Here is a 26,465-nt window from a genome sequence, read left to right on the forward strand (position 1 = left end):
CCTGGGTATCTCCTGTATATAATTATATATGTACAGCTGGTATAAGTTATACATCTTCTTGTATATAGTGACATGGAGCATGCTGGTATAACCTGGGTATCTTCTGTATATAATTATATATGTACAGCTGGTATAAGTTATATATCTTCCCGTATATAGTGATATGCAGCATGCTGGTATAACCTGGGTATATTCTGTATATAATTATATATGTACAGCTGGTATAAGTTATACATCTTCCTGTATATAGTGATATGGAGCATGCTGGTATAACCTGGGTATCTTCTGTATATAATTATATATGTACATCTGGTATAAGTTATACATCTTCTTGTATATAGTGATATGGAGCATGCTGGTATAACCTGGGTATCTTCTGTATATAATTATATATGTACAGCTGGTATAAGTTATACATCTTCCTGTATATAGTGATATGGAGCATGCTGGTATAACCTGGGTATCTTCTGTGTATAATTATATATGTACAGCTGGTATAAGTTATACATCTTCCTGTATATAGTGATATGGAGCATGCTGGTATAACCTGGGTATCTCCTGTATATAATTATATATATGTACAGCTGGTATAAGTTATACATCTTCTTGTATATAGTGATATGGAGCATGCTGGTATAACCTGGGTATCTTCTGTATATAATTATATATGTACAGCTGGTATAAGTTATACATCTTCTTGTATATAGTGATATGGAGCATGCTGGTATAACCTGGGTATCTTCTGTATATAATTATATATGTACAGCTGGTATAAGTTATACATCTTCTTGTATATAGTGATATGGAGCATGCTGGTATAACCTGGGTATCTCCTGTATATAATTATATATGTACAGCTGGTATAAGTTATACATCTTCCTGTATATAGTGATATGGAGCATGCTGGTATAACCTGGGTATCTTCTGTATATAATTATATATGTACAGCTGGTATAAGTTATATATCTTCCTGTATATAGTGATATGAAGCATGCTGGTATAACCTGGGTATCTTCTGTATATAATTGTACATGTACACCTGGTATAACATAAGCTTGGCCCCGTTCCTTCTACGTAGAGAATGTTTGTTTATAATGAATCCTGGTCCTTGGTGACGTGTCTGTGCGCCGGTGACCTCGCTGTAGCTGGAACATGAGACAAAACTAGTGATAATTAGCAGATAATAATAGTGAATTATTGGACGCTCCTAATCTCCGACTTGTTACATTTCCATTATCACTCGGTATGACGATACTTCACCCTCAGTCCAGGGATTTTCGCTCTGATGATTCAGATTTAACTTGCCGGCTATTATCAGGCACTTCACAGCTCTTAGGATAATAGAAACGGTATTTAAAGGGAACAGAACATAAATAATTCCTGCGTTTACAGCACATCTGACGATTTTACAACATATTTATTGCTCAGAAGATCTTTCACTAAAATACACAAATCCTTCATCGTTTTTACAGGGAAACAAAAGGCACAAGTAGGAAACATCAATCCAATCAGAGGTAAAATAAAAAACCAGACCGTGTTGACTTCATTCTGGCAATATCTGTGAGGTGCGAGGTACTACAGACCTCATTTATAACAAGCCAACGCCAACGATGAAATTGTGGGTGTTGCTTATAGTAGCCAATCAGATTCCAGCTGCCAATGTTCTAGTAATTCATTGGTGGATGTGGGCAACTACTCCACAACACACTAGTGCCACCTGCAGGCTATAGGAAGTCATTACAGATTTACAAAGATTTGTAACGTACCGTGTTTAGTTTTTATTACGAACTCTCAAACTTTTTGTTCTTTTGGTTGCATTTCAGTCTTCCCATGACGTCCAAAGCAAGGTAACCGACCCCTGTGTAGACCGTCTGGTATAAGTCACATACGTTAATGGTGTCAGCGAACGAATACAATAAAAGCCATGAACCTGGCGTCTAGCAAGAGAGGGTGCAAGGACCTCCTGAGGGGCACTGCAAACAGTCATACTGGGGCGGGTGGCTGCATCAGTAACAGATGATTTATTCCAGACGCTAGATTCTGTCTGTACTGTAGATCAGTAGTCTCCAATCTGCGAATCGCCAGCTGTTATATGACTACAGCTCCCAGGGCATGCTGAGAGTTGTAGTCTAACAACAGCTGGGGAGCCATAGGCTGGAGACCACTGCTGTAGGGGATTGACCCACTCAGACATAATTTTTACAACAACTTTCTATTACTGTAAATGGAGTGTAGAAAAGGAGATATGTCTGCGTTTGGTTACACCAGCCTAAAATTTTGATAAAAGTAACTGTGAAAATGATGTGTAGGTCAATGTGGTCTGCAGCTGTCCGTTCATGCTGGGAGTTGTAGTTTCACTGCTTTCTACATTGTTGCTTATATTGTTGATACCTATTTTCTCTGACATTCTGCTTGTAGGGCTGCAGGTTCAGAGCTCAGTGGGCATTCCCTGTGATTCTGCTCTTTTTTTCCTCTCTTCTCTCAATTCTCTAGCCTGTTGTCCGGATTCTTTTCTCCCTAGTCTTTCACATTGACGTGGCTGTGCAGTGTAGGGTAGGATTTCTGTATTGCTGTTTTTGTTACATGCTTTCTCTGACATACTGCTTCTGGAGCTGCAGGTTCAGAGCTTAGTGGGCATTCCCTGTAATGCTGCTGACCTCTCCTCCCCACTTCCTTTCTTACAAGGCTATAGCCTGTTTCTCCTCTAATGGTATGTTCACACTCTTCACAAAAAACGTCTGAAAATACAGAGCTGTTTTCAAACAAAAACAGCCTCTGACTTTCAGCCGTTTTTTAAGCAACTCTCGTTTTTTACGGCCGTTTTTGGAGCTGTTTTTCTATAGTGTCTATGATAAACTGCCCAAAAAATGGCTGAGAAGTGACATGCACTTCTTTTTCGCGGGCGTTTTTTTATGTGGCCGTTGAAACGCCCCATCGGAACAGAATGCAGTTTTTCACATTGAAATCAATGGGCAGATGTTTGGAGGCGTTCTGCCTCCAATTTTACGGCCCGAAGAACAGCCGAAAATAAGCCATGTGAACATACCCTAAGGCTGGGTTCACACGACCATGTTACGTCCGTAATGTACGGAACGTATTTCGGCCGGAAGACCCGGACAGAACACACTGCAGGGAGCCGGGCTCCTAGCATCATAATGATGTACGATGCTAGGAGTCCCTGCCTCGCTGCAGGACAGCTGTCCCGTACTGTAATCATGCTGGTATAACCTGGGTATCTTCTACATATAATTATATATGTACAGCTGGTATAAGTTATACATCTTCTTGTATATAGTGATATGGAGCATGCTGGTATAACCTGGGTATCTCCTGTATATAATTATATATGTACTGCTGGTATAAGTTATACATCTTCTTGTATATAGTGATATGGAGCATGCTGGTATAACCTGGGTATCTTCTGTATATAGTTATATATGTACAGCTGGTATAAGTTATACATCTTCTTGTATATAGTGATATGGAGCATGCTGGTATAACCTGGGTATCTTCTGTATATAGTTATATATGTACAGCTGGTATAAGTTATACATCTTCTTGTATATAGTGATATGGAGCATGCTGGTATATCCTGGGTATCTTCTGTATATAGTTATATATGTACAGCTGGTATAAGTTATACATCTTCTTGTATATAGTGATATGGAGCATGCTGGTATAACCTGGGTATCTTCTGTATATAGTTATATATGTACAGCTGGTATAAGTTATACATCTTCTTGTATATAGTGATATGGAGCATGCTGGTATAACCTGGGTATCTTCTGTATATAATTATACATGTACAGCTGGTATAAGTTATACATCTTCTTGTATATAGTGATATGGAGCATGCTGGTATAACCTGGGTATCTCCTGTATATAATTATACATGTACAGCTGGTATAAGTTATACATCTTCTTGTATATAGTGATATGGAGCATGCTGGTATAACCTGGATATCTCCTGTATATAATTATACATGTACAGCTGGTATAAGTTATACATCTTCTTGTATATAGTGATATGGAGCATGCTGGTATAACCTGGGTATCTCCTGTATATAATTATACATGTACAGCTGGTATAAGTTATACATCTTCTTGTATATAGTGATATGGAGCATGCTGGTATAACCTGGGTATATTCTATATATAATTATATATGTGCAGCTGGTATAAGTTATACATCTTCTTGTATATAGTGATATGGAGCATGCTGGTATAACCTGGGTATCTTCTGTATATAATTATATATGTACAGCTGGTATAAGTTATACATCTTCTTGTATATAGTGATATGGACCATGCTGGTATAACCTGGGCATCTTCTATATATAATTATATATGTACAGCTGGTATAAGTTATACATCTTCTTGTATATAGTGATATGGAGCATGCTGGTATAACCTGGGTATCTTCTGTATATAATTATATATGTACAGCTGGTATAAGTTATATATCTTCCTGTATATAGTGATATGGAGCATGCTGGTATAACCTGGGTATCTTCTGTATATAATTATATATGTACAGCTGGTATAAGTTATACATCCTCTTGTATATAGTGATATGGAGCATGCTGGTATAACCTGGGTATCTCCTGTATATAATTATATATGTACAGCTGGTATAAGTTATACATCTTCTTGTATATAGTGATATGGAGCATGCTGGTATAACCTGGGTATCTTCTGCATATAATTATATATGTACAGCTGGTATAAGTTATACGTCTTCTTGTATATAGTGATATGGAGCATGCTGGTATAACCTGGGTATCTTCTGTATATAGTTATATATGTACAGCTGGTATAAGTTATACATCTTCTTGTATATAGTGATATGGAGCATGCTGGTATAACCTGGGTATCTTCTGTATATAATTATATATGTACAGCTGGTATAAGTTATACATCTTCCTGTATATAGTGATATGGAGCATGCTGGTATATCCTGGGTATCTTCTGTATATAATTATATATGTACAGCTGGTATAAGTTATACATCTTCTTGTATATAGTGATATGGAGCATGCTGGTATAACCTGGGTATCCTCTGTATATAATTATATATATACAGCTGGTATAAGTTATACATCTTCTTGTATATAGTGATATGGAGCATGCTGGTATAACCTGGGTATCTTCTGTATATAATTATATATGTACAGCTGGTATAAGTTATACGTCTTCTTGTATATAGTGATATGGAGCATGCTGGTATAACCTGGGTATCTTCTGTATATAGTTATATATGTACAGCTGGTATAAGTTATACATCTTCTTGTATATAGTGATATGGAGCATGCTGGTATAACCTGGGTATCTTCTGTATATAATTATATATGTACAGCTGGTATAAGTTATACATCTTCCTGTATATAGTGATATGGAGCATGCTGGTATATCCTGGGTATCTTCTGTATATAATTATATATGTACAGCTGGTATAAGTTATACATCTTCTTGTATATAGTGATATGGAGCATGCTGGTATAACCTGGGCATCCTCTGTATATAATTATATATGTATAGCTGGTATAAGTTATACATCTTCTTGTATATAGTGATATGAAGCATGCTGGTATAACCTGGGTGTCTCTTGTATATAATTATATATGTACAGCTGGTATAAGTTATACATCTTCTTGTATATAGTGATATGGAGCATGCTGGTATAACCTGGGTATCTTCTGTATATAATTATATATGTACAGCTGGTATAAGTTATACATCTTCTTGTATATAGTGATATGGAGCATGCTGGTATAACCTGGGTATCTTCTGTATATAGTTATATATGTACAGCTGGTATAAGTTATACATCTTCTTGTATATAGTGATATGGAGCATGCTGGTATAACCTGGGTATCTCCTGTATATAATTATATATGTACTGCTGGTATAAGTTATACATCTTCTTGTATATAGTGATATGGAGCATGCTGGTATAACCTGGGTATCTTCTGTATATAGTTATATATGTACAGCTGGTATAAGTTATACATCTTCTTGTATATAGTGATATGGAGCATGCTGGTGTAACCTGGGTATCTTCTGTATATAATTATATATCTACAGCTGGTATAAGTTATACATCTTCTTGTATATAGTGATATGGAGCATGCTGGTATAACCTTGGTATCTTCTGTATATAATTATATATGTATATCTGGTATAAGTTATACATCTTCCTGTATATAGTGATATGGAGCATGCTGGTATAACCTGGGTATCTTCTGTATATAATTATATATGTACAGCTGGTATAAGTTATACATCTTCTTGTATATAGTGATATGGAGCATGTTGGTATAACCTGGGTATATTCTGTATATAATTATATATGTGCAGCTGGTATAAGTTATACATCTTCTTGTATATAGTGATATGGAGCATGTTGGTATAACCTGGGTATCTCCTGTATATAATTATATATGTACAGCTGGTATAAGTTATACATCTTCCTGTATATAGTGATATGGAGCATGCTGGTATAACCAGGGTATCTTCTGTATATAATTATATATGTACAGCTGGTATAAGTTATACATCTTCTTGTATATAGTGATATGGAGCATGCTGGTATAACCTGGGTATCTTCTGTATATAATTATATATGTACAGCTGGTATAAGTTACACATCTTCTTGTATATAGTGATATGGAGCATGCTGGTATAACCTGGGCATCTTCTGTATATAATTATATATGTACTGCTGGTATAAGTTATACATCTTCTTGTATATAGTGATATGGAGCGCGCTGGTATAACCTGGGTATCTTCTGTATATAATTATATATGTACAGCTGGTATAAGTTATACATCTTCTTGTATATAGTGATATGGAGCATGCTGGTATAACCTGGGTGTCTCCTGTATATAATTATATATGTACAGCTGGTATAAGTTATACATCTTCTTGTATATAGTGATATGGAGCATGCTGGTATAACCTGGGTATCTTCTGTATATAATTATATATGTACAGCTGGTATAAGTTATATATCTTCCTGTATATATTGATATGGAGCATGCTGGTATAACCTGGGTATCTTCTGTATATAATTATATTTGTACAGCTGGTATAAGTTATACATCTTCTGTATATAGTGATATGGAGCATGCTGGTATAACCTGGGTATCTTCTGTATATAATTATATATGTACAGCTGGTATATGTTATACATCTTCTTGTATATAGTGATATGGAGCATGCTGGTATAACCTGGGTATCTTCTGTATATAAATATATATGTACAGCTGGTATAAGTTATACAGCTTCTTGTATATAGTGATATGGAGCATGCTGGTATAACCTGGGTATCTTCTGTATATAATTATATATGTACAGCTGGTATAAGTTATACATCTTCTTATATATAGTGATATGGAGCATGCTGGTATAACCTGGGTATCTTCTGTATATAATTATATATGTACAGCTGGTATAAGTTATACATCTTCCTGTATATAGTGATATGGAGCATGCTGGTATAACCTGGGTATCTTCTGTATATAATTATATATGTACAGCTGGTATATGTTATACATCTTCTTGTATATAGTGATATGGAGCATGCTGGTATAACCTGGGTATCTTCTGTATATAAATATATATGTACAGCTGGTATAAGTTATACAGCTTCTTGTATATAGTGATATGGAGCATGCTGGTATAACCTGGGTATCTTCTGTATATAATTATATATGTACAGCTGGTATAAGTTATACATCTTCTTATATATAGTGATATGGAGCATGCTGGTATAACCTGGGTATCTTCTGTATATAATTATATATGTACAGCTGGTATAAGTTATACATCTTCCTGTATATAGTGATATGGAGCATGCTGGTATAACCTGGGTATCTTCTGTATATAATTATATATGTACAGCTGGTATAAGTTATACATCTTCTTGGTCCTTCTATACAATACTGACCACACTCTCTATCATCTTTACAGGCTGAGTCCAGTGTTCAGAAAGCTTCTGTAGACGCCGCACGCACCACCCATCAACTTGAGGAGGTCATGGACAACTTCCAGCAGCAGAAAATCAAGGACATTCAGGTAATGATTGACGACAAGGTGGAGCCTAACCGCTGTCTGTTTCCAAGGGTAACCAGTAGAGCTATGAAATTTTCTGTAGATGTGAACGGAGAAGATGTAAAGTATCTGTAGAGCCCTGTGCGGACGCTGCAGCCGTGACCTGGGAAACTGCATTAAAAGCTCGATATTTGGATGTAGATTCTCGGAGTCCCGATATAAAGGAGACATGTCTGACCTGATGAGATGCTCTGCAGGGGTGAGGTCCGGAGTGCAGAGGAGAATGCGGATGATATAATGGAGGATTGGTCTGAACTGTATAATATAATGACCCCATGTAACACTGTATACACCCAATGCGCTACAGGCCACCGGCTGATTCATGACTCCTAATGAGACCTTGTTACTAAAGATCTTATTTTATATTGTGTATTCACCGGGGGCCTCGCCTGCTGAACTCTTGTATCATCCTGAGCCTCCTGGTTCATGAATAGAATGCCAAAACTGCAGTAAGGAATGACACAGGATATAGAGGCCAGTAGGAAAATCTGTTGAGACTAAATATGGCCCTTTTACACGGGGCGATTATCGGGCAGATCATTGGTTCATAGAAAGCTCGTTCCGATAATTGCGCGGTGTAATCAGGGGAACGATCAGCGGATAAACGAGCAAACGCTGGATCGTCTGCCGGTCGTATCGATTTAAAAACGTTAAATATTCTGGTTGTCGGCAGCGCATCTTGGTGTGTAAACAGGGAGACGCGCTGCCGACATGATGATAATGTATGAGGACAAGCGATCGGAGTAACACCCGCCCGTCCCCATCCGTACCACCGGGTGACGGGAGCAAACGAGCGCCGATCAACCGTGCCTCAATGATCAGCGCTCGCTGCACCGACCGAATATCGAGCAGAGCAAGAGATAAAGGCCAATAGGAAACGATGTTCATCATTACTGTCCTGGTTCATGAATAGAATGCGAGAGCAGCAGTAATAAATGACACAGGAGCAGTCACTTCATTTTTTTAATTTCTTTACCCAGAAAATCTTCTCGGATTTCCTAACGGTTGAGATGGTTTTTCACGCCAGAGCTCTGGAGGTTTATACGAGCGCTTTCCATAGACTGCAGGACTGCGACCTGGAGAAGGATATGGAGGTAATGGATGAGCTGTGAGGCGTAGGTGCTGCCCTCTGCTGGAGATGATGGGAGAACCTTCAGATCTCAGGAGGGCCACGGGGAGCGGCTCTTTTTTCTTGCAGTAACGGTGCATTTTATTCCCCTCCCCCACAGAGAACATCATTGGGATTAATATTTATAAACTTTTTTTTTTTTCAGGATTTCCGAGCAAAGATTCACATAAACACCGGGACCCCGGACGTGCGGCCCGTCCCGGCCACCAACGTCTCCTCCAACACCACCTGGCACACCAGCAGTATGGTAAGATGATGCCCACGTCCTCTCCACAGGTTGTAGTGATGAACTTGTCTGTTTCTGGGACAGCTGGGTGGCTGGCTCTGCGGTAACTGAAATGGCAGCCGTGTGGTTTGTGACTTAAGTCCTGAAAGGGATATACTCTAACACGGCCGGACTGAGAACATTTACCGCTCAGGATTCTGGGAAAGCTGTGTGACAACCAACATGGTCGCTATTATAGTATTTGCCAGTTAAAAGTCCTTAATTTTAGGGTATGATCACACGGCCTATTTACGGACGTAATTCGGGCGTTTTTGCCCCGAATTACGTCTGAAAATAGCGCCTCAATAGCGCTGACAAACATCTGCCCATTGAAAGTAATGGGCAGACGTTTGTCTGTTCACACGAGGCGTATATTTACGCGCCGCTGTCAAAAGACGGCGCGTAAATAGACGCCCGCGTAGAAGAAGTGACCTGTCACTTCTTTGGCCGTAATTGGAGCCGTTATTCATTGACTCCAATGAATAGCAACGCTAATTACGCCCGTAATTGACGCGGCGTTCAAGCGCCTGCACATGCCGCTACGGCTGAAATTACGGGGATGTTTTCAGGCTGAAACATCCCCGTAATTTCAGCCGTTACGGACCCCCGCCGTGTGAACATACCCTTACAGTGATACAGTTTCAGCGGACGTAACAGTCACCCAGCTTTCCCAGAATGTCCCCCCGTTGTTACCAGACTCCTGAAGTGTGCCTAGTTATAAAGCAATGCCGGTGCCGGGGCCGTAACGCTGCAGGACCAGAACGACGTGAGCGTTCTAGAATGATGGGGGGGGGGGGGCGCAACTCACATGCCGCCGCCGTTACAGAGTTTGCCATATATGTGCCTAGTCCTAAAAAAAAAAGATCTAATTTTCTAGATTTGCCATTTAGGAGTCTGGGAAAGCTGGGTGACAACCAATATGGCCGCCCTCTTACTGCTTCCGCAGCTTTTCTTTATTACTGACAAAATTTCTGGAGGATTTAGTTATACTCCGAGCTGCAGGCATTGAAGGGGTTAAAAATATATGAAGCGTCTTGACTGTTCCCCTAAGGACGGCAATAATCCTCCCGGCATGATCAGCGTCGCATGAATCACCGCTCCGGTAAGTGAGAAGGGTTTCAGGAAATTAAAAAACTCGCTACCAAGAATTGATTCCTTGTCCGGCTGCGCGCGGCGTGAAGTCGTAAGAGACAAGACAAAGTCGCAGGACGGCGCTCGATTCACTGGTCTGGCACCGGCTCGCCCGCTGCTTGTAATTACTGCTCACGCTGCGCGCCAGAGATCAGCGGATGCCTGGAAACGACTGAACCGCTGTGATCCCCGGTCGTACTTGTGTTTTGCTTGTGTGACTGTTCGACGCAGCAGAATACGGCGGCGACTACGGGGGTCCCTTTTAGGCCTTATTCACACGCACCTATAGAATTCAGTGTGACCTGTGACAACTCGGGGTACGTCTGCTCACAGGATCACCATCTCCAGGGTAAGATTCTTGGCACACTTAAAGGGGTTGTCCAGCGTCTGACAACTGATGACCTATCCACCGAACAGGTCATCAGTGCGGGTCCGACCCCTGGACCCCGCACCGATAAGCCGCTCCGGTGGCCTGCGGACACCGGATGTTGTGGCACATAATGCCATGTACGGAGCCTGGAAGCAGTATATAGCGTGCATAGCTCCTAGCGTCGTACATAACTATGATGCCAGGAGCCCGGCTCCCTGCACTGAGTTCAGTCTGGGACTTGCGGCCCAAATACGTCCGTGAATTACGGACGTAACGACGTCGTGTAAACATACCCTTACACTCCAGCAGTCCCGACCCTGTCCAGGATTCTTGCCTAATAAGGAGACGACCTCCAGTAACCTATAATCCTGCCCCTTAGTAACCTCACTGCTACAGGCCGTTCACCGGGACCGTGAGAAGAAAGGACTTGTCCTATTTTTTTCACTCTTCCCTCCATAGACTCCAGTCTTTGGGGGGGGGGGGGGTGATATCGCACCCCGCAGAGCACGGATGCACCTCGGTCCATCCATGTGAATCTCTCCTTAGAGGAATTTATTTGATCAGCTTTTCCGAGTAATTAAACCTTAATGGATGACCTTTTATTGCTTCAATCATTTACCATTTAAAAAAACAAACAACTTTGCTAAGTCTTGACTAAAAATTATCCCGTTTTGTGTATACAGCTCCTCTGCAGCCTTGTGTCTCCATGGTTACAGACTTACAAACAAACTGTGTAACTTATTCCTACAATAATGTGTTACTCCACTCCCTCTGCTTCCCTTCCTAATATACAGATTATAGAAGAGGAAAACAAGGTACATCGTGTCTGATACTCCAGTCACAACCAGAGCTGCTATTAAATTCCTGCTCATTCCCCATGGAAACAGACTACAGTATATCTACTTTCTGCACTCCGATATGTGACCCAACGCCTGAGCTCTAAATGTGTAATGTTCATGTGAGCTCCCACAATGCTCTGCTCTCAGAAAACCAGCAGACTTCTGTATGCAGCTTTGGATGTGACTGGAGACCTAAGAGAAGTGTAAATAAGTACATTGTTTTAAAGTTAATCCGCATGAAATGATGATTTTCATCCGTGGTCGGCTGCCTGAAGCTTTCAGGACATGTTGGGAGTAGTAGTTCATAGCCCGCCCTGTGTTGATCATGTGACTTTTGCCTTTCAGAGCCGGGCGAGCACGCCGCAGAGACCGCAGGCTGCGGATGAAGATGAGGAGGATAGTGACGAGGACTCGGAGGAAGACGACGATGACTACAGGGAGCGCCGGAGGCAGGATTACTCCAGAGTGCGGAAATAATCTGCGTGGACACGACTCCATGATCCCGCTGCCCGGAGGGGCGACCCACAATCCGCTGCCCAGGCGGAATCTCACACATCACATGACTGTACAAGAATGAACCATGAACTCCACCCCGCTCCAATCAATCACTGGGGAACCCCAGGGGCCACAAAGCACCAGCCAATAGAAAATCAGCAGAATCTGGCGCCCCCCTCCCCTCCCCCAACCAATGAGCGACACAATATTTTCTAGCTCTGAAGTGGATACGAGACCATCCCCCGCAATGTGAGCGGTCTCCCCCTGGACATCGTATATTGGGAGACGTCTCACCTTCCATCCACACCACCCAATGTATTTTTTTTCCAGGACGATAGAGACTAGAGATCAGCGAATTGGGCTTTTCAAGATCTATGCTTGCAGTCAATGAATGGGAGCGTTTCTTGTTTACATCTAGTGGTATTATAACCATTCCTGACCTAATACTTCTCACAGCTGAGTGTTTGTCACAATTGTATGCAGTCTCCAGAATCTTCTGCCAGCTAAACAGCCTGGACTTGAGGTGAGTTCACACGGCTACAAGACCCAGACCCCCTGTAGTTCTACTGAACCAAACTTAGACCCCCACAGAGCCATGTGTGTGTCCCGGAGTCACATCCATAATATAGAGGCTATAAAGCAGCCATATTATGACCATACGAAAATCGCCTAATCGAAATGTATCAGCGTTTAGCTCACAATGGATTGTGTAGACTGGATACAACTGTAACAAACCCTCAGCTGTGAGAAATAACCTGTCCTGACAGAATAGTTTACGTTCGGAGGATGACATTCGGTCTCCATTTCCTGACCACAAGCAGAGATCTTAAATCGTGAGAAATTGAAACAAAGTCTTAGGTATTTGCAGAATTTTTTTAAATTGTATTTTATGGACCTGGTGAATCAACAACTCCTAATGATTGGCACCGAGCGGAAACGATCACGATCATACAGTAGAGATCATCGTGAATAATCATTCCTATTTTGGGGGATCTATAAATGTCTACACACGTATCAGTGATAATATCTCATGGACTGCGCCATTTATGGAACAAGAGAAAAAACAAACCGCCAGCGACGATCTCCACTTACGGATATTGCTCTAGTCACAGCCAATGCTGAAGCCCCCATTCTCCTTGCTGCCATGTAGAGGTGTCGGTCTGCTCAGAGCGGGTAGATCCTGTTCACACCTAGTGGTACAAATCCGCTACAGAAATATGCAGATTTTGCTGCGGACAGGTCGGGTTCCCACGTGGCGTAAACGCTACCGAATTCTGTGCGGAAATTCTGCAGCATTTACAGAAAAGTGGATGAGACTTAGAGAATGTCCTGCCCCCCCCCCCATGCCGGCAAAAAAACGCAGCGTAAACGTTAATAAATTGACCTGCGGTGCGGAACTTAATTTCAATTTATTCTGCGTTTTAGTTTATTTTCCGTTGCGGGTTTTCCCTATTGAATTTAATGGGGATGCAAATCCTGCAGCAGAAAACCACGTGTTGCAACTTTTGCGGCGTATTTGCAGTAACTACGTCGCAAAAATCGCAACTACGGGAAAAAAAGAAAAAATATATCAGACTCCGCCAGAACGCCCTCCTCCTGCCTGTAGTCCGGCCTCCTGGAATGACATTTCCCATGTGACTACTGCAGCCAATCACAGGCTGCAGCATCACATGGCCTGCAAAGCCATCGTAGGAGTCCGGACTACAGGCAGAGAAGAGGGAGGAGTTAGTATTAACGTCTTTCTTACGCAGTGGAAATTCAGTTTGAAGCACCGCAACGTGATGCGACTTTTCGGACAGCATGGACTGGGGGTTCCAGGTCCGACTCTTGGGAACCTGACCTAACATTGTAATTCCACGACAGGTCCGCAGCATGTGATTGCGGATTTGTACTTTTTTAATTTGTTTTCTGATAGGTTAGATTGGAAGCCATAATGTCATGCACTTTGCATTGTGGGGGATGTAGTGTGAAGACCACGTCACCTGCTGTAAATGCTGCATCTCTGACCATTTTTAGGCCGGGTTTTTGCGCATTTCTTGCTGCGATGACCACAAAATCGTGTCAAAATGCTGTGGAGATTTAGCTAAATTTTTTTGCCCATTTTGCAGCAGCTTTGGATGTGACTATAGTACAAGACATGATATCAAATATATACAAGATAATTTTGTTTGTTTTTTAACATTCTATGTAGATTTGACCTATAAATTGGAGCTAAATATGGGGTAATGCTTTAAATTCACCCAGAAAAGCAAACGCCGCACTAATGGTCTACGAGTGTGAGCGCGAAGCCTCGGTCCAGACCCGGCGCCGCGTGCGAATATCTCACTCTCCCGGCTCCCTGACCTGTCAAGCAGCAATTTGCACTTGGAAAGGATCGGGCCGCCTGCGCTCTCAGAACTGGTGCCAGCTCTGGATGATGAAGTAACTCGCGGGAGAACAGGGGGGGGAGGGGGGGGGGTTATTCTCTGAAGGGCGTGGAAGTTACTTGTGTATTTATCTAGGCGGTGAACGAGGCGCTGCGCCCGGTATAGACTAAACGCTTCCTGCTCTTGAAGTTTAGCGCTGGAGCATCACTTTACTGTCATAACATGGCGCAGAATCCGCCCGGGAGTGACGGGAGCCCAGACCTCCGGACAGGACGCCGCCGCTGTAACCGCTCCGCATCAGGGGGGGCTCACGGTGAATTTGTATTTATACGAAGATTTATTTTGTGAAGTGAAACAAATATTTATCATAAAAGTTGTATTTCTTATTTCATGTCGTGTCTTTTTTTTAAAAATATGACAAATTAGTCTAAAAAATACGGATTTATTGTAACAAATTAACGTAAAAAATTTACAAGATCACACGAATTACAATATGCGCGCCGTTCCGGGAGGCGACTCGCTGTCGGGGAGGACGTTGTATACATATATGATATTCTGCCGGCGGCGCCGCTCTTTATATCAGGAAGTTTTCTTCCACCATTGTTTGCATGGACAGATTTTTCTTTCCAATTTCTGATCGTAAAATCTTCACAAACTGCAAATCAGAAAAAAACATGATCAACGTGCGAATAAAGAGGACGCAACAAATCCGCACATCCGGATATTTTCTTTGTATTTCCTTGTGAAGGGTCTGTCCACGCGCTTAACAAAAAACGTCTGAACATACGGAGCTGCTCGAGGGAAAACCGCTCCTGATTTCCAGATGTTTTTGTAGCAACTCACGTTTTTCGCGGCGTATTTTACGGCCGTTTCTGGAGCTGTTTTTCAATGGAGTCAATTAAAAACGGCTCCAAAAACGTCCCAAGAAACGACATGCACTTCTTTTGACGCGGCGTCTTTTACGCGCCGCATTTTGAAAACGACGCGTAAAATGACGCCTCGTGGGAACAAAACACCGTAAATCCCATTGCAAGCAATGGGCAGATGTTTGGAGGTGTAATGGTGCCGTTTTTTCAGGCGTAATTCGAGGCGTAAACTGCCCGAATTATGTCTGAAACCACTGCGTGTGAACATAGCCTGAGACGGAGTTGCAGAATAATTTTCCCGGACAGATTCTCTCGTTTTGCTCTGCAGAATATATTCCCCGTCGTTTTACACTGTAACGTTTTCTGCAGCATATTGTGGATTTCTGGCGTAGATCAGAGTTGATTCTGTCGGCCCCATAACAAAAAAAGGGTTCAAGTTTGAATATATTGTTTGTACCACAATTTGCGACTTTTTGTTTTTTCTTCCCAATTCTTTGTTTAATTACCAAAAAACAAGTGAAACACAAACATAAACCCCTCGGCTCATCCCCTGCAGCGGGATAATAAGATACAGACACAAAATGTACGAGCAGAACCCCATAAAGCAGCGAGAAATACAGAGAGTGAATTTTTGACTTTTTAACCTCATAATACTGGTGTACAGCAATTCCTAAAATCCCCCACATCTTTAGGTGTCAATGTGGCCACAAGCATTAGATTAGATGATCAAGCGATCCTGCCATTGTGGGGGTCTCCAGATACCGGCGTCTAACACCACCAGAGATTCCCCGGCGGCCCAGGCAGGGAGAGGCTCACATCCAGCAGAGACATTTTCTCCCGGCGCCGCTGCTTACTCTTGTAGGCAGGGCCGCCTGGCACGTAACATTTATGGGCCGCCTGGCACGGGCCCCCTCATGCCCGGTGGCGTCGCTAGCACCGGAGAGAGCCCCAATGCTAGTGATTGCCACATTCAAATGTATCTGTGTCATCAGGACGCAGATACAATTGAATAGTATAGGTTGAAGGCCACGTTAGGCCTATAAGACGGTCTTCGTCCCAGCACGGGCCGGCATGATGATGTCACTGCATCACGCTGGCCTACGCAAGGGTCCAGTCTGAGACGGTGGAGCTCTCTGTCCGTCGCATTAACTGGGCTAGGCAAGTACAGTTTTTAGTTTTTTGGGGGGGCTGGCTGCGTGGTGCTATCTACTGGGGGGGGGGGGGGGGCTGGGTGGCACTATGCAGGGGGAGGGGTGTGTGTGGCACTATCTACAAGAGGGGGGTGCTGTGTGTGGCACTATTATTGTGGGGCCTAAAGAGCCTAATACTATTCTAGTGTGTGGCACAGAGGGGGCACTATTTCCATCTGAGGCACTATAAATATGAGATTTTTGTAGATGGGTGGGTGGGGAGGTGCTAGAAAAGCGAGAAGCCAAAGATGTCTGTGTTGCAAATTCTGCAGAGACGATTCGTAGTCGGGAGAAGGCCCAGGGAAATCCGGGCCGGATAAAAAGGAAAAGTGAGAAACTCCAATCTGAGAAGACGTCACCGGTGAGTCACTGGATTTCAATCTAAGATGGGAAAACTCCTTTAATACAATAGACCTATATAGCATATCCAGAAGAAATGCCAAAAATGTCTGATAGATGCGGGTCCCACCTCTGGGACCTGCACCTATGTATAGCGCTGGCCACAGAATCCAGGCGCAGACTAGTGGAGAGGGTGTCACACGTGCGCGCAGGTCTCTCTATTCTGTTGTATGGTTGTTATGGAAATAGCCGAGCAGCTTTTGCGCGGCTGTTTCTGTAACTCCCATTGAACAGAATAGAGAGACCTGCGCGCACGCGTGACACCCTCTCCACTAGTCTGCGCCTGGATTCTGTGGCCAGCGCTATATATAGGTGCAGGTCCCAGAGGTGGGACTCGCATCTATCAGACATTTATGGAATATCCACAGGAAACGCCAAAATGTCTAAGATGGGAAAACCCCTTTAAGTTCTATGGTCTGCAGCGCGCTTGTGTAGGGCTGGGGTCTACCACTATATGGTCACTGTACGGAGGTAATATTAGTCTTTGGTTTACCACACAATTAAGAGTAGTCGCATTATTTCTATATAGCGGACGGGTGGGTCCCAGGAATTATTACCTCTGGTGTGCCCAGGTATTCTAGTCCGACACTGCCTGATACTACCCGGACTGAGACTGATCGCGCAGTTGGGTTTGTCATGCCTGATCCTTTTGTTCTCAGGAGAGAGGAGTCGCTCGCTGTGGTGTCGGGCAGCGGCTTATTGCCCTCTTCCTATTTAGTAGGCACTCGGCTGAGCCCAGCGTGCGTATAGGTGGGGGCACAGGAGGAATAGTTGTCGGCCGGCTATCTAATGTGTAAGGCCGGCCTAGTGATTCATTCCCTAATACAGTAAAACCTCTCCAGCAGAGCCCCCCTTTATCTGGACCAGATCTCAGCTCCATCATCTCCAGAAGACCCATTTTGAATGCAGTTTTGGGTGGTGGTCTCAGAGGTTTCACTTTATATCTTTAGAACAATTAGAGTTCACACCACCATTACTTTCCGTTTGTCTCTGTTCGCTTCCGTTTTTTTCATGGTAGCAAAAATACAGAACTGCGTGCGATACGTATATAGCGATAGGAGATATTGCATGTGATTTTCTGCAGTTTTGAGGGATACTAGGATTTATGAGATGAGCTGCAGGATTGTGATGTGATCGGACAGGCCACTGCAATGCATGATTAGGCTGTGTTCACACAGGGCGGATACGCTGCGTAAAAGGTACACAGCATAACCCACCGGGCAGGCGCAGGGAATTCCAGCAGAAAAAGCGCACCAAATAGAGGAGCAGTTTTTACCCAAAATGTCCACTACGAAAAACAAACCATATACTTACCCTCTTCTGTCCTGCAGCCCGGCCTCCTCCAACGAGGTGTGTTTTTTGTTTTTGCAGGGGAATCGCAACTTTTCTGCTGCAAAAATCACATCATCTGCCATTTGTTGCGGGTTTTAACTCCCCATTAAATTCAGTAGGGAAAACCCCCAATAAAAAAGCGATTACGCAAATACAATTGACATGCTGCGGAAAACGCAGCGCAGAGCAATTTGAGCGGTTTTTTTCCCGCTTATTTACGCAGCGTATGGAGGAGGTTTGTTCGATCTCATCCGCTCTGTATTATGCTGCAGATTTTCCGTAACGAAATATGTTGGGGAAAAATCCGCAGTATTTAGGCGACGTGTGAACTGACCCGAATAGCGCCAGGACTCCTGCAGTGTTGGGGTCCCAGTCATCGAAGCGTCGCACAAAATGTCAGACTCTGTGAGGACAATCTCGCCGCGCTTCCACGACCGAAGAACCGAAGACCGCCAAAGCCTAACCAGGAAGCCGATTGATTACCGGCGACTACAGACACATCATTGAGGTCCCAGGGGAGGATGGGAGTGATCTTACCTTCTGCACCACAAACGTTATAATCGCTGCCAGCACGAAATTCTGTGTCCCCAGATCAATGACACAAAACAGGAGGGTGTCGAAGAGAAGCAGAACCAGCTCGTTACCGTAGAAGAGCGCGCGGCTGAACCTGCACCGGTCGTCTGCAATAGGAAGATAAACGATGGTCAGCAGGGGGAGGGGAGGCGCGGATCCACAACAACCGCCGCAGGGAAGTGGCTTTACAACCTCTGACGGTCCAACTGTTGTACAACTACAACTCCCAGCATATTTAACAGCTTTCAGAGCATGCTGGGAGTTGTGGTGTCACGAGCTGGAGATCCACAGGCAGCAGATCACTGATCTACATCGGGTTCACATTGCAGCTCCCACATTAGTCGTCCTCCGCATTGTCACAATCCATCAGGTGTCTGATCAGACTCCTGGGAAAGCTGGGTGGGAGCTGAAGTAGAAGCCATATTGGTGGTCCCCCTCATTGGTGGTCCCCCTCATTGGTGGTCCCCCTCCTGTCCCAGAACTGCCGACCTCTCACCATTGTAGAATATCGATTTCTCGATGGGCAGCTGGAACTCGAGGTCGAGGACGCTCTCCAGGAACAGCTTGTCCTTCACCATGTAATCCATCTCCTTATAGACCTGCAGGACGATCACATACAGGGGTGTAATATATAGCGGATATATAATGGACGGCATTTCACGTAATCCCCGTATATAGGGACGATGCTTCTATTTTACACCTCTCTGGTGTTTGACCAGTTCAGTATGTTGATAATCTATACGAGTTATGACAGAATGTAGCGGTCTGTATCGTACAATAGACAAGTACTCATTATTTATAGTCCTCTGCTTACTGGCGCTGAATGGAAGCATTCTAGTTTAAAAACAAAGACTGAAAATCAGAACGGACATACTTCTCACAGCAGAGGGTTTGTTACATTTGTATCCAGTATAAATAATCCCCTGTTAGATAAACACAGCATCATCACAAATCTCTCTCCTGTCCTGGTAAGTTTGTTACAATGTATCGGTGCAGGTAAAAAAAATCAGTCTAGAGTCCATAGTGTGGACCTTACAGAGGATTGTCTAGACTTAATATAATTGGAACAAACGCTCAGCTGTGAGAAGTATCAGGTCAGGATGATTTTCAACCTCTGGACGTAAACGTTCGCATTCACTGACAACAATCAGAGATCTTAAAAATGGCGAGGAATGATTACATAAAGTCTATTAAAAAGAGACAAACCTTACGCTTCATTTACATAAAACTGAAACCCCCTTCATGTTGTAGCGCAGCTTTATCCCTGACCCCCATTATAATAAACCTGCGTGACCCCTCAATAGCCAGGAACGTGGCCTCACGTGATCCAGGAAGCCGGACAGGAAGCGGTTAATGGTGTAATAGGTTTTCATCCTTTGCTGGAACATTGGCTGCTTCTTTTCGTTCCCTCCTTTTGGGCCCCTGGGAGCCTAAAACACAGAGAGAGATGGAGGATCCTGCTTCATAGCGCGGGACCAGCGCCTGACAATCTAGTGTAACACGGCTGAAACCCGGACGCCTGATAATCCGGAAACTCTGATAATCTGACCCAGAACTACAACGTAATCCTAAATCCTATAAAGCAGCAGAACACGGGGCGATGACGAGACTCCGGTCGTATTCCCTTCTGACCTCAACGTTTCCTGACTCTTGGGGTATATTCAGCGTTGCGGTTACTGCAGACGTTGCGGTCATATCACGGATGATTACCGCAGAACGCCTTGGCTTCAGCAAAACCGTGTCAAGACCGCAGCATTTTGCTGCAAAACAAGAACACGACCGCTCGGTCTGAATATACTCCTAGAGGTCAATGTTACATCCTTATATATAACCCCCTTCATAATCTGGGATGTCCAATAATCCAGAAACCTATTTCACATTGCTGTCCGTGTTGGATTACAGGAATTTTACGGCACAAACTTTATAAAACAAGTTAAGCGTCCCCCATCAATAGAGAGGACTCCGCAGTGACCCCCGGGTGGGATGATCCTCCCTTTGTGAAGGGATTTACCATTGTGCCTCCCCTCCCCTTATATCGCTGCTATTCCCTTGTGTGGCGGAGGATCCTGAGGGCCCCCAGGTATTAGGGCCCAGTGGCAGCTATAACTTCTACCACCCGTAGTGTTCGTCCCCTGACGTCGCCCGTTACCTCCATCAGCGGCTGCATGATCTTCTCGTACTGCTCCCGCACCCGGTCACTCAGCAGCACCTCAAATGTCTGGAGCCCGGAGCCGGGCTCTAATCCTCTGAGGGGACACAAATTCTCCTGCATAAGAGAAAAAACGGTCAGGAGAAGCTACAAAGGGTTAAACTCCGATGTTACTAATAATCTGTCCGATATTAATATTTACTGTGTAACCCGTAGCAACCAACTAGACCGGTCCTGCCACGTCAGAATCTGATTGGCGGATACGGATATTTGCATAGTTGTCAGCGGTGATCATCGGATCACATGACCGGTACTTTTGCAGACCGTTAACCCCGTATTTACTCCATTTGGTAACGGGATTGTGGTCTATATGATTTCACTTGCCTCCTCTTTCCGCAGGTTGTCCAGCAGGGTCTCCATACCGACATCCGCCTGCCCGTGAACCGACCGTCCGTGAATATAATATCCGTAACACTTGTGAGTCAGGATAAAAACCGACACCTGCCGGAATATTATCACATTATAAATGCTGATGATTCTCGTATAAGACGGTGTGTGAACGGGCCCCTAAGGGATTACAGCAGAGCGACGGCCGCACGACTCACGTTACTGAGCGAACACAGATCCGCAAATTGTTTAATCTTGTCTTCAAAGAATCTCTCGTAGAAGAAGATGAAGAACAGAACCTGAAATACAGAGAGAGCGGATAATCTACGGAGCGCGCGCAGCATGGAATCCCAGAAATCCCAGAATGCAACGCTCACCGACCTGCACAATACCAACAGCCAACCACATGGAGGCCGACATGCCGAATCTCAGGATAATGCTCATCGGGGCCTGATAGCTCCCGGCTGACGGGGTTAAGTCCAGGTTCAGATCCCTGGTGGCGATGTTTTTGAGGCCGACAACCTGAAGACGAAAGAAACGGGGAAGAAATGGCGGTTGTCACAAAAAAAAAAATGTCCCACTTTAATTTCCATGTTTATTCAGTTACAATCCGGTGCAGACGGGAGGCAGACATAGTGACGGATCTCTGCGAGTGTCAGTGACAACATTGTAGCTGCTCTCTGATTGGTGAAGAGGTGGGAGGGCACATGGTAGACTCCTCCCATCCGTACTTAAAGAGGCTCTGTCACCAGATTTTGCAACCCCTATCTGCTATTGCATGTGATCGGCGCTGCAATGTAGATTACAGTAACGTTTTTATTTTTAAAAAACGAGGATTTTTGGCCAAGTTATGACCATTTTTGTATTTATGCAAATGAGGCTTGCAAAAGTCCAAGTGGGCGTGTTTAAAAGTAAAAGTCCAAGTGGGCGTGTATTATGTGCGTACATCGGGGCGTGTATTATGTGCGTACATCGGGGCGTGTTTACTACTTTTACTAGCTGGGCGTTCTGATGAGAAGTATCATCCACTTCTCTTCACAACGCCCAGCTTCTGGCAGATCACGCTGTGACGTCACTCACAGGTCCTGCATCGTGTCAGACGAGCGAGGACACATCGGCACCAGAGGCTACAGATGATTCTGCAGCAGCATCAGCGTTTGCAGGTAAGTAGCTACATCGACTTACCTGCAAACGCTGATGCTGCTGCAGAATCAACTGCATAAATACAAAAATGGCCATAACTTGGCCAAAAATGCTCGTTTTTAAAAAATAAAAACGTTACTGTAATCTACATTGCAGCGCCGATCACAGGCAATAGCAGATAGGGCTGCAAAATCTGGTGACAGAGCCTCTTTAATGGTAGAACACGATGTGTCGGAATATTGATTTACCTCCAGCAGTAGAAGAACCGTGAAGATCTGCAGCAGAGGACTGAGCTTCCGATGAGCCTGGATCTCATTCCACTCATTGGCCACTAGGATGGTCCTCCAGATGCTGACGTTGGACTTTCCTGGAAAATGTGGTGGTCAGAAGAACCCTGCACTCTATGGTAGGCAGGAGCCATTCCGGCTTATACTGGGCTTAGGAGTCCAGTGGGCGCTCCCAATCAGTGATCGACAACCATACCTGTATCAATGTGCATACAGAGATAGCTGTCAATCACCAAGTAGGACCGCCCACTGGACCCCTGAGCCCAGAACAAGCAGGGATGTTATCAATTCTACTCAATCTTCTCCCATAAGATTATACATCCTCCTGCTCTATAACCTGCTGCCCGCAAACAAAACACCGTAATAAATGTGGCAGCTCACTTTAATGATTATTCGCATTACCACCGGCGTTCTCAAAATATTCATTATTACGATTTCTAAAATTCGATATAACAGGAGACCCTGAAGCCGTGAACTGTGCGGACCTTGTGCATTAGATGGAATTTTGTCCTTCGGCTTCTCCCAGTCGATCAGGAAGATGTTGTATGTGAGCTGCGAAGCGAGTAAGTGGATGAGCTCCAGCGCCTGGCGGGAAAAACTGAGAGAATCAACACAGAACACGAAGGAAGCGCAAATATCATACACAACGCCACATGCTTACCTTCAAAGAGAACGCAACGGACAAGAAGATGGTGAAATCCGACTCCACCTGTCCACCGGCTGCAGGTAAAGTCACACTGACCACTGACCTCTGACCCTGCAAAATATAATTACTAATAAATTATAACCTTGTATATAGGGGGCAGTATTATAGTAGTTATATTCTTGTATATAGGGAGCAGTATTATAGTAGTTATATTCTTGTATATAGGAGCAGTATTATAGTAGTTATATTCTTGTATATAGGGGCAGTATTATAGTAGTTATATTCTTGTATATAGGGGCAGTATTATAGTAGTTATATTCTTGTATATAGGAGCAGTATTATAGTAGTTATATTCTTGTATATAGGGGCAGTATTATAGTAGTTATATTCTTGTATATAGGGGGCAGTATTATAGTAGTTATATTCTTGCATATAGGGGCAGTATTATAGTAGTTATATTCTTGTATATAGGGGCAGTATTATAGTAGTTATATTCTTGTATATAGAGGCAGTATTATAGTAGTTATATTCTTGTATATAGGGGCAGTATTATAGTAGTTATATCCTTGTATATAGGGGCAGTATTATAGTAGTTATATTCTTGTATATAGGGGGCAGTATTATAGTAGTTATATTCTTGCATATAGGGGTCAGTATTATAGTAGTTATATTCTTGTATATAGGAGCAGTATTATAGTAGTTATATTCTTGTATATAGGGGCAGTATTATAGTAGTTATATTCTTGTATATAGGGGGCAGTATTATAGTAGTTATATTCTTGTATATAGGAGCAGTATTATAGTAGTTATATTCTTGTATATAGGGAGCAGTATTATAGTAGTTATATTCTTGTATATAGGGGGCAGTATTATAGTAGTTATATTCTTGTATATAGGGAGCAGTATTATAGTAGTTATATTCTTGTATATAGGGGCAGTATTATAGTAGTTATATTCTTGTATATAGGAGCAGTATTATAGTAGTTATATTCCTGTATATAGAGGCAGTATTATAGTAGTTATATTCTTGTATATAGGGGTAGTATTATAGTAGTTATATTCTTGTATATAGGGGCAGTATTATAGTAGTTATATTCTTGTATATAGGGGTAGTATTATAGTAGTTATATTCTTGTATATAGGAGCAGTATTATAGTAGTTATATTCTTGTATATAGGGGGCAGTATTATAGTAGTTATATTCTTGTATATAGGGGGCAGTATTATAGTAGTTATATTCTTGTATATAGGGAGCAGTATTATAGTAGTTATATTCTTGTATATAGGAGCAGTATTATAGTAGTTATATTCCTGTATATAGAGGCAGTATTATAGTAGTTATATTCTTGTATATAGGGGCAGTATTATAGTAGTTATATTCCTGTATATAGAGGCAGTATTATAGTAGTTATATTCTTGTATATAGGGGGCAGTATTATAGTAGTTATATTCTTGTATATAGGGGCAGTATTATAGTAGTTATATTCTTTTATATAGGAGCAGTATTATAGTAGTTATATTCTTGTATATAGGGGCAGTATTATAGTAGTTATATTCTTGTATATAGGGCAGTATTATAGTAGTTATATTCTTGTATATAGGAGCAGTATTATAGTAGTTATATTCTTGTATATAGGAGCAGTATTATAGTAGTTATATTCTTGTATATAGGGGCAGTATTATAGTAGTTATATTCTTGTATATAGGGCAGTATTATAGTAGTTATATTCTTGTATATAGGGAGCAGTATTATAGTAGTTATATTCTTGTATATAGGGGGCAGTATTATAGTAGTTATATTCTTGTATATAGGAGCAGTATTATAGTAGTTATATTCTTGTATATAGGGAGCAGTATTATAGTAGTTATATTCCTGTATATAGGAGCAGTATTATAGCAGTTATATTCTTGTATATAGGAGCAGTATTATAGTAGTTATATTCTTGTATATAGGAGCAGTATTATAGTAGTTATATTCTTGTATATATGGGGCAGTATTATAGTAGTTATATTCTTGTATATAGGAGCAGTATTATAGTAGTTATATTCTTGTATATAGGGAGCAGTATTATAGTAGTTATATTCCTGTATATAGGAGCAGTATTATAGTAGTTATATTCTTGTATATAGGGAGCAGTATTATAGTAGTTATATTCTTGTATATAGGGAGCAGTATTATAGTAGTTATATTCTTGTATATAGGAGCAGTATTATAGTAGTTATATTCTTGTATATAGGGAGCAGTATTATAGTAGTTATATTCTTGTATATAGGTGGCAGTATTATAGTAGTTATATTCTTGTATATAGAGGCAGTATTATAGTAGTTATATTCTTGTATATAGGGGCAGTATTATAGTAGTTATATTCTTGTATTTAGGGGCAGTATTATAGTAGTTATATTCTTGAATATAGGGGCAGTATTATAGTAGTTATATTCTTGTATTTAGGGGCAGTATTATAGTAGTTATATTCTTGAATATAGGGGCAGTATTATAGTAGTTATACTCTTGTATATAGGGGGCAGTATTATAGTAGTTATATTCTTGTATATAGGGGCAGTATTATAGTAGTTATATTCTTGTATATAGGGGCGGTATTATAGTAGCTATATTCTTGTATATAGGGGCAGTATTATAGTAGTTATATTCTTGTATATAGGGAGCAGTATTATAGTAGTTATATTCTTGTATATAGGAGGAGTATTATAGTAGTTCTATTCTTGTATATAGGGGGCAGTATTATAGTAGTTATATTCTTGTATATAGGAGCAGTATTATAGTAGTT

At 42.3% G+C, this 26,465-nt stretch overlaps 2 protein-coding genes across 2 annotated transcripts in view; one reads left to right on the forward strand and one right to left on the reverse strand.

Annotated features, from left to right (window-relative positions):
* The window catches only part of CIBAR2 (CBY1 interacting BAR domain containing 2), a 59,025-nt gene extending 43,928 nt beyond the window's left edge, over window positions 1-15,097 (forward strand). The window contains exons 8-11 of the mRNA XM_075838313.1: window positions 7,973-8,077; window positions 9,094-9,207; window positions 9,388-9,489; window positions 12,193-15,097. Coding sequence (XP_075694428.1) covers window positions 7,973-8,077; window positions 9,094-9,207; window positions 9,388-9,489; window positions 12,193-12,324 — 453 coding nt within the window. The 3' untranslated portion in view covers window positions 12,325-15,097. The remainder of the gene's footprint in view (window positions 1-7,972; window positions 8,078-9,093; window positions 9,208-9,387; window positions 9,490-12,192) is intronic.
* A 33-nt stretch (window positions 15,098-15,130) lies between these two features.
* LOC142661074 (meckelin-like) overlaps window positions 15,131-26,465 on the reverse strand; it is a 29,118-nt gene continuing 17,783 nt past the window's right edge. Inside the window, exons 18-28 of the mRNA XM_075838308.1 lie at window positions 23,696-23,791; window positions 23,520-23,619; window positions 22,996-23,114; window positions 21,986-22,126; window positions 21,823-21,903; window positions 21,602-21,718; window positions 21,218-21,334; window positions 20,391-20,498; window positions 19,565-19,667; window positions 19,033-19,175; window positions 15,131-15,363 (exon numbers count right to left, since the gene is read on the reverse strand). Of these exons, the coding sequence (XP_075694423.1) occupies window positions 15,283-15,363; window positions 19,033-19,175; window positions 19,565-19,667; window positions 20,391-20,498; window positions 21,218-21,334; window positions 21,602-21,718; window positions 21,823-21,903; window positions 21,986-22,126; window positions 22,996-23,114; window positions 23,520-23,619; window positions 23,696-23,791 (1,206 nt within the window). The 3' untranslated portion in view covers window positions 15,131-15,282. The remainder of the gene's footprint in view (window positions 15,364-19,032; window positions 19,176-19,564; window positions 19,668-20,390; window positions 20,499-21,217; window positions 21,335-21,601; window positions 21,719-21,822; window positions 21,904-21,985; window positions 22,127-22,995; window positions 23,115-23,519; window positions 23,620-23,695; window positions 23,792-26,465) is intronic.

The sequence above is a fragment of the Rhinoderma darwinii genome, chromosome 9 (assembly GCF_050947455.1).
Source record: "Rhinoderma darwinii isolate aRhiDar2 chromosome 9, aRhiDar2.hap1, whole genome shotgun sequence".
In the NCBI taxonomy this organism is placed as follows: Eukaryota; Metazoa; Chordata; class Amphibia; order Anura; family Rhinodermatidae; genus Rhinoderma; species Rhinoderma darwinii.